At 41.7% G+C, this 8,897-nt stretch overlaps 1 protein-coding gene across 1 annotated transcript in view; it reads right to left on the bottom strand.

The window, feature by feature from the left end:
- Positions 1 to 8,897, bottom strand: part of LOC119426686 (matrix metalloproteinase-16) — a 93,646-nt gene that overhangs the window by 73,245 nt on the left and 11,504 nt on the right. The window contains exons 2-4 of the mRNA XM_037694265.1: positions 3,672 to 3,820; positions 1,284 to 1,298; positions 1,054 to 1,176 (exon numbers count right to left, since the gene is read on the bottom strand). Coding sequence (XP_037550193.1) covers positions 1,054 to 1,176; positions 1,284 to 1,298; positions 3,672 to 3,820 — 287 coding nt within the window. The remainder of the gene's footprint in view (positions 1 to 1,053; positions 1,177 to 1,283; positions 1,299 to 3,671; positions 3,821 to 8,897) is intronic.

The raw sequence follows: 8,897 nt of genomic DNA on the forward strand, positions 1-8,897 counted from the left end.
AAGTATGTAAAGTAAGTAAATTAATTAGGTAAAGTAAGCAAAGTATGTAAAGTAAAAAAGTAAGTAAGTAAAGCAAGTAAGTAATGTATGTAAAGTGTGTAAATTAAGTAAGTAAAGGAAGTAAAGTATGTAAAGTAAGAAAAGTATGTATGTGAAGTAAGTAAAGTATGTAAAGTAAATAAAGTAATTAAGTAAATAAGTAAAGTATTTAAAGTAAGTAAGCAAAGTAAGAAAAGTAAGTAAAGTAGGTAAAGTAAAGTAAAATAAGTAAAGTATGTAAAGTAAGAAAAGTAAGTAAGTAAAGTACATAAAGTAAGTAAATATAGCAAGTAAAGTATGTAAAGTAAGAAAAGTAAGTATGTAAAGTAAGAAAAGTAAAGTAAGTAAGTACGTAGGTAGGTAGGTAGGTAGGTAGGTAGGTGGCTGGATGGATAGATGGATGGATGGATTAAAAAAACCTTTGTTAACATCCTTTACAGAAATGCCTTCATCCAGAAGGAAATGTAAAAACAACTCAAAAAGCTGTAGAAACAATTCCATGCCTGTAGGTGGCGCTGAAACAATGCCACAACAATAAACCAGAAACAGGAAACAAGGCACGTACACTGGGTCCATGAAGAAGGGGACGCCTTTGGGTCATGGGTTCAGTCTCCCAAACCAGTTTCTGTGTGGACACAAGCTAAACAATAAAATATTTTGGCGCATTCCCCACCCCCCCCAAAAAAACACAAAAATGACCCCAACCCAAAATGACTTTTGTAGACGAGGTCATCAAAGACACTAATGACCCACAGGAGGGAGGGGAGGGAGACTGATCTGCATGTAAGTTTAATCACAAAAACCAAACAACTCCCTGCAGTTTAAAAACTTTAAAAACGTGGAATCCAGTAATTCCCTTTGTTCATGAATGCATTCAAATGACCAATTTTGTCAGATATAAACAAAGTTTCTCCAAATTGAAGAGGCAAAAGAAGTCATCTATGACAGGTAAGATAGTAACCTTTCCACAGACCTCCAGTTGCACCATAACAAATGCCATGAACCGTCACCCACCTGTATGTGATATGTTTATGTTGCCACTTCTGGCCTGTGAGGGCGAAGCGTCTTTTCCTGACGCTGAATTTAGACGCTCCTCCTAACTCGTCAGGAACCCCGCACCTGGGCTTCTTCATCCACCTGCACGTGAAAGGTCAAAGGTCAACACTGACCCAAGAACGAGGCAGATCTTAATCACCGCGCACCAAAGAGTGACTAAAACGTTGCACACACAGGGAGCGCCTCACCTTATGGTGGTGTCACTACACCAGGCCAGAGAAGCAGAAAGGAAAAGAAACACTGTTAGAGTTAAACGTGTCAATGTCGATAAATCGTCCTCGTTGTCGGTGCGTTTTCTTCCGTACGTTTTTCAGCACGAAACTCGTTCCACAATTTTTGTGCCATTTCCACAATTCATGTATCAAAACGTTCAGCTCAAATATTTAGCTTTGTCGGCCATGTTGTTTTCATTGAAAATGAATGGAGCTCTCTTCACGTCCAAACCCTTCAGCTGTTTAAAACCTTTACAGCTCATTTCAGCTTTTGTTTTGGTTCAGCTTATTTTTCAACATTTTTAAAGTATTTTTCTGCTAATTTTACCTTTTTCTGTTGTTTTATTTTCTAATTTCCATTTTTCGTGATTTTATTTTTTTTAAATCAACTTTTTATGCCCATTTCAGCCTGTTTCTACTAATTTCAGCTTTTTTAGCTACCGTATTTTTCGCTATATAAGTCACACCTTTTTGCATAAGTTTGCAAGTCCTGTGTCTTATACACCAACGCAACTAATATACATTTTTCCCCATATTTATAACCCAATTTTATTCACTCTAGCACGGAAAATATTGAACACAACATTTTTTTGTTTGGTTGTTTTTTTTTTTAATGTCCAGAGGACGAGATTTAACTTTTTTGGATTTTTCTACCTGGATTATTGAGAATGCATTGAACACTACCATTTTCAGCCACTAGAGGGCCCTCGGGCCTTATGGCAAGCCAAGTGTCTCATTAATAGGTAAAAGTGGCTATTAATGAGACACTTGGCTTGCCATACAGGCCACCTTCGTCTCGCTCCAGAACTCCTGGAGCAAACGTCAAATCAGCTGCAGTTCACGGCGCCGCCCAGGCGAAATGCAGCTGATTTGACCGTCAAAGTGCATTTATTAAGGAAAAGTTCAACTGAGACTCACCTTTACTATAATGTCGAGCAAACAAATAATTATTTTTAAGTGTTTAATTTTGTTAAATTCTTGTTAAAGTCCTCCCGTGCACGCTCCCACGGCCGTCATTTGGCAGCCAATCGATATTTGGCACAACACCGTCCCAAGTTTCCAGGCGGTCAGCGGTGACGCATAATAGATGCGACTTATACGGCGAAGCGACTTTTTTTTCTCCCCACGTTATTAGACATAATTGGACTGATGCGACTGATGCGACGGTGCGACATGTACAGCGGAAAATACAGTACTTTTTTTGTTAACTTAAGCTTTTCTGCTCAGTTCAGTTTATTTTTTGCAAATTTCATATTTTTCTGATTTATCAGCTTTATATGCTTTTTTTTTTTAATTTCTACCATTTATGATTCGTTCAAATCGTTTCGACTTCGTTTCTTTTAGCCTCTTTACGCCAACTTCAGCTCAGCTTTAGCTTGTTTATTCATCCTCTGTCTATTTCAGCCTATTCTGCTCATTTCGGCTGTTTTCCTTCTGCTTTGTGTTTTCATTTTCCAGCTTTCAGCAAATGTCCATTGTTCAAATTCAAACCGCGTCAAGTTTAGAGACGAAGCCCTTTCAGCTGGTTTTAGCATCTTCAGCAGCTTTCAGCAAAAAATCCTTCAGCAATCAGCGAACAGGGAAAGCAGCTCCTCCAGCTTTACTCAAATTCAGCCCAGCAGCTGGACAGCTGTTAAGTTTGCTGGAAACCACATCGTAGTGGCCGCTTTGAGCTCTTTTACTATTTGTAGCACAGATGTTATGTCACTAAATTCGGTGAGCTGTTTTAACGCTCGGCAGGTGAAAGATCAAATGTCTGCTTTGGGTTATAGAGCTGTTCTCATTACGGCCGATGCGTGCTTTAAAATACTTCTTAATGATTAATAGGAGCTGGCACCGGTTTCCTCCCTGTGAGGACGAGTGGAATGACCACCGAGGTCGTCTTCCTTGTTCCTCCTTTGATCTGACAGAGATTTAATGTCTGCAAAAAGACTTTGATCAAATTAAAAAACCCCACTTAATCTTTGTCGGGACAACTTTATGTCTTGTTAAATCTTTCTTTCCGTGCCTTCAGAATGCAAAACACGCGCCGAGCGGGTGACGCATCGTTTCTGTGAACTCTGTGATCTCGCTCAAAAGAAATGGCTCCAACAACTGGGACGTGTTTTACCTCCTCGGCTGCTCACGTCTCTAAAAACTTTTAGCGATGCTTGAAGTCTGGATTGAACTCGGACTGTAGCGTATTTTTCAGACTACAAGGCGCATTTAAAATCCTTTAACGTTCTCAAAAAAAAATCGACAGCGAGCCTTATGATCCGAAAAACACGGAACATAAAATAAAGGCGACAACAATTCTAAAAACCTCTGAATGTTTTGAATTTAACGTGCTTTCGTTCAAGACGCGTCTCCAGGCGCGTGACTTACTCTACAGTGCTGGTGTCCAGACTCCCCGTGATGTTGAGGCCGTAGCGGCGCTGCATGGCAGCGATAGCAGACTGCACGACTCTGGCAGAACGCAGCACTGACATTCTGGGGTCTGCAGGAGGGAGGTAGCCATACCTCTGGAGCCACGTCTAAAGATGGCGAAGGAGAAAGGAAAACATTAGATGAAGCCCTGCGAGCACTGGATAAACCTGGACATTATGCTAATAATGCTAAAGGGATCCCCAACTAGTTGGAACAACGGACCTTATCTGATCAACAGTTACTTCAGTTATAAAAATGAGGCTGTAAAATACTGTAGGTTGTTTAGTTTTTATAATTCTTTTAAAAGCATTGACACATGGATGTCACAATTTGATTTATGCTGCAATGCATTCTGGGTAAATGACAGTTAGGTCGTTCCGGTGCGAGCCCCATTCAGCTTGAATGTTAACTTTGGACATTATTTGACGTTCAGCCGTTTAATTTGAACCCGAGCGTTGACAGAGCTAACGCTCCAAGGACTTTTTATTGTCACCCAGCTCACATTTGGATGTTTATGGTTCGAAATTCGGACTCAGGTTCCAGATCAAGAAGCCAAATTAACAAATAAATAAATACAAAAGAGTATAAATATATACATATACTGTATATATAATAAACACAAGTTAAAAAAGGTAAAATGAAGCTGAATTTTTGACGTTAGCTCCAGAACTAATATGTATACCGGTATATATAATGTTTTCTCCTGAGCTAATATATATGATGTTTGCTCCAGAGAAAAAAAGCTTCGTAAGCTCAATCAACCAGGTAGATTAAAAACAAAAAAGGTTAAATCGTCATCTGGCCTCGTCTTTACATCCAAAAAACGTCGTCAGTCTGCGGCCTGCCAACTAGATCTGACCCATAAGTAGCCGTCGTTGATGTTTTGGGCACTCTGAACCATTTTGGCCTTGGTGTCCTCAGGCTGTCTCTGAGTAGCAACATGGTCACCTGGCCTACATTTGGTTGTTGTACATGAGGCCTGATTTGTTTTGGACGGATGGGCCCTGTTAGCATGTGTTAAAAGCCTGTCTCTGGGTATTCAACAGGAGGTTGGCTTGAAACACAACGAGGGATACTTATCTGGGTTGGCAGGCCGCGGACTGACGAAGTCTTTCGGATGAAAGATGAAACATTTCTCCCTTAAAGAAACTGGTCCAGAAACGATTTAACCTTTTGTAGTTAGCTCCAGAGCTAATATGTATGACATTAGCAAAATGGGGTTGGAGGTAGGGGTGGGTGCTCTACTTTTCCCACACACACTTTGATTTGAAGGCCTGCACGTTATCACAAAGACGCCAAAAGGAGAACGGGGATGGAATGGACATCCCAAAGAACATAAACTGAAAATATGTTGGACAGACATCTGCGTTTAACTAAACAATTCCAGTAACTTTGTTCTGCAGCGCAGAAAAGTGAAAGAACACCAGCAGGAAACCTCCGAGAACCCAAAGTGATTTCCTCCCTCGCTCGGCGCTGCCAAACCTAAATGGTGTCCTCGTACGCAACGCTGATGAAACGCTTCCGTCGTGCCGTTCAGGAGAGCGTGCACACCGACAATGAAACTCACTAAACGGGGAGAGGAGCGCTGCGTGAGGGCGAGCGCCCAGAACGGAGAGCGGGGGAAAACCGTTAGTGGAAGAAATCTGAGCGTAGCTTCACGTCAGAACACAACGATCACCTCTTTGGACGCTCGTTGCAGGAGCAGCTGCTGCGCACGTTTTAACAATAAACTAAGCATGTTTGTTAAATTAAGGTTGCGTTGTACTTCACTAAACAGAGTAATGACGTTATTTAATGCAGTATTATACAGTTTAGCCTCCTAATAGCCCGAACCATAATTGATCTACTGCCGTGCTTTGTGGTTCTATAAAAACCGTCGTCTGGTCCATTTTTAGTCAGAAACTTCTGTTTATTCTTGTTCTTCATGTTGGTTCACGTTTGAATACCGTAACGCGTCTCGTGTTATTATGCATAGGTCTGTCGCGATAAACAATAAATCAATTAATCGCACGATCAATGAAAATTATCGACCTCATTTTCATTTATCGGCTTCATCGTTTCTTCGTGTCTCTCTCTTCCTACTAGACAACGGACGACAAAAGGTTCAACTCCGGTGCTCTTCACTGCCCCCTCCCTTTCTTTTTCACTTAAAAAATCCATTTTAATGATCCGTAAATCGCGTTTTTGGATCATTAAAAGCGGCTGAGAAGCTAAGCTACGAGCTAAGCTAACAGGCCGACGACGGGAATAAACCTCCGTCTTGTCGAAGCTCCAAAATTCACGGTTGAAACCCGTGCATTCGTGTAAAGAGTTGTTTTTCCTCTGCAAAAAAAAAAAAAAAAAGCAGAGAACTTGTTTACGGATTTTTTTATTAAAAAGCTTTGTGTGACAAATTCGGATTTATGAAATTTGCACATCATTGTTTTCATTTACTCCGTACCGGTCGTCTTAGTCTAGTACAAAAGAACGTTCATTTTCTTTGAAATTGTCCCCCGATGTACCGTTAATCTGCTTTTTATCTCCGTAAAGCAGCAGCTCCTTGACATGAGCTTTGCTGAACAAGTGCGTTTCTTTCTTCTATTGATCACCCGTTTCCTGCTGCCCACCTCTCATAAATTCACTCTTTCACCACCGTGATCTACGCTCTCCGGCGTCCTGCCGATGTAAGGGTTCCTGTGAGCGGAAGGCTCCAAGGCTTTCCCCCTTGACAGCCTCCTTTACTCAAAATGACCCAAAAAAACCTTCCTGGATGGGGCCGGGGAGCAAGAGAAAAGATGAGAATAAAAATGTGAAGCGTCTGTAAAAGCACTGCTGTTCTTCTAAAATTAAGACCTGGACTTCTTCTGAGTGTTTCTTGTCCAGCGGGGCTGTAATGAGGTTAAATGTCGGCAGAAATTGAGGCACTTCTGAAGCAGAGAGATAAAGAGTCCACCAGTGTTGCCCTGATGGGGGCTGAAACTGCTGAGACACGTCGGGGCCTATTTTTTTGGGGGGGGGGCTTCTCCACACTTAATGTCACTTCGCTTTGAAGTGGATTCTTCTCGCACTTCAAATGGGAAAATAACCTGGATTCAGATCACACTTTCCTTGCTTCTGTCTGGAGTTTCCTTTCTTACCTTTACCACATTACAGAAAAACAAGAGGTATGCCAGTGTCCCCCGTCCCTGAGGGATTCAAATAGTGAACATTTGTTGGTTTTCTAGATTTACCTGGACTGGAATTGAACAGAGGATGTAAGTAGATCTTAATGTTTTCGGTGCAAGATTTCAAATGGTGATCTTTCTTACACGTAGATGTAGCCACACACCAAAATCAAAGTCAGTGCCTCTATTATGTTTCAAGTTAACGAGCTCACAAAATGCACGGACGGAAAGACAAATGGATGGACGTAGAGTATTTCCAGTTCCCCTCGTCACTTTGCAAAAAAAAAAATAATGCTTTAAAATCTCCCACCTCTTAGCTACACTTAAAGGATCGCTTAGTTTATTTTCTTACATATTTCCTGTATATGTGTCAGAAAAATCTGAATTTTGACACTTTGAAGGAAATGTAGCCAAATCCAAGATGGCTGCCACAGCTCTTTAACTTTGGCCAACAGACAAAGTGCTCTAATTCAGTCAGCTTTACAGACACTAAGCCCCGACTCTGGACCCTCCTGGACTTGTCATTTGTACACTTTGGTTTGATCTTAACTGCAGAAGGTTTCAGACCTCGCAGAGCACCCATGGTGTCGTGTTGCGTCTCCTCTCACCTCTCGTATTGAAGACGAACTCGTGTTTCAGCGTGAACTATTAATGCGCACGTGGCTCTCAGCAGAACTGAACTCGCCATCCCCGTAACCCGAGAGCACCCCGAGCTCTTATCAGCTGGTCCAACCCCAAACGTCAACACCAGCGGCCAACGCACTCTGCCCGAGCGTTGCCATGCCGACCGGGCTCCCTGAGCCCGAGCTCATCCATAATGTAGCGCCCTGCCTCTGTACTCGTTGGCCTTTCCGTGGCACCCATCAGCTAATTGGCCCTCCGTCTGCTCGTCAGGCAGCGGGACTAACCAGCTGGCTCTTGGGGAGTAAACGGTGCAGGTTCACCTCGGTTCAGAGTCCATGTCAGGCAACTGGATCAAGACAAGGCATATAAGTCATGGGCCTTGGTTCTGGTCGTGTTCCCGAGTTTACCTGCAACAGCTCTCACAATAATAATATTATTGTCCATCCCCGTCTATGCAATTGCTAGTATGTAACGTTGGCAAAATAGTTCATGAACCAGTGGGGAGATTTCAAAGAATGGTAAATGGACTGTACTTATATAACATCCTTTTATCTTATCAGTATGTTGTCAAGATACTCAAAGCGCTTTGCAACAATTTGTGCCCTCAATTACCCATTCATACAGCACTCTACTAGATCTATACATAGAATAATCAGAGCTTTATCACATTCATACACTGATGGGACACACATTGGAGGCAATGAGAGGTTCAGTGTCTTGCCCAGGGACACTTCAGCATGTGGCTGCTGGTGGAATTGAACCCCCCAACACTCCCATTGTAGGACGACTGCTCTAACCACTCAGCCACACCGCTCCAAGAAACGCACACATTGGCGTAAACACGTAGATGTTATTCGGTGGAGAATACAGCGACACTGTGAACAAAAGATGTCTTGGAAACGTACAGATGGTTAATATTACCTAACGTAGCATCCTTTAGGGAGGTGAAAATCAACGATTTGTGCTGATTCATGAACATACACAGTGAAATTGTAAACTTAGAGAAGCTATGAATGCAACTAACATCCGACAATTCCTTTGCTTTTGCTGCATTGAAACTCCATGTGTTGAACCAAGCTCATATTGAATCCCATCATAACGTGAATAAAGGCTGAATCACATCATCTCATTGAGCATCATATCGGATAACGTATCAGCTACATATCACAATACGTATTGTATCAGGTATTTGTGACTAATTGTATTGCTGGCTGTGAATCACAATACGTATTGTATGGACTATTTTTAATGAATCGTTGTTTTTGTGTATCACGATATGTATCATATCAGGTATTTTTAATGGATCATACTGTTGGCTGTGAATCACAATACATATTGTATTGAGTATTTTTTTTTAATTAATCGTATTGTTTGTGTGTATCATGATATGTATCATATCAGGTATTTTTAATGGATC

This window comes from Nematolebias whitei, chromosome 20, assembly GCF_014905685.2.
Source record: "Nematolebias whitei isolate Nwh7 chromosome 20, NemWhi1, whole genome shotgun sequence".
In the NCBI taxonomy this organism is placed as follows: Eukaryota; Metazoa; Chordata; class Actinopteri; order Cyprinodontiformes; family Rivulidae; genus Nematolebias; species Nematolebias whitei.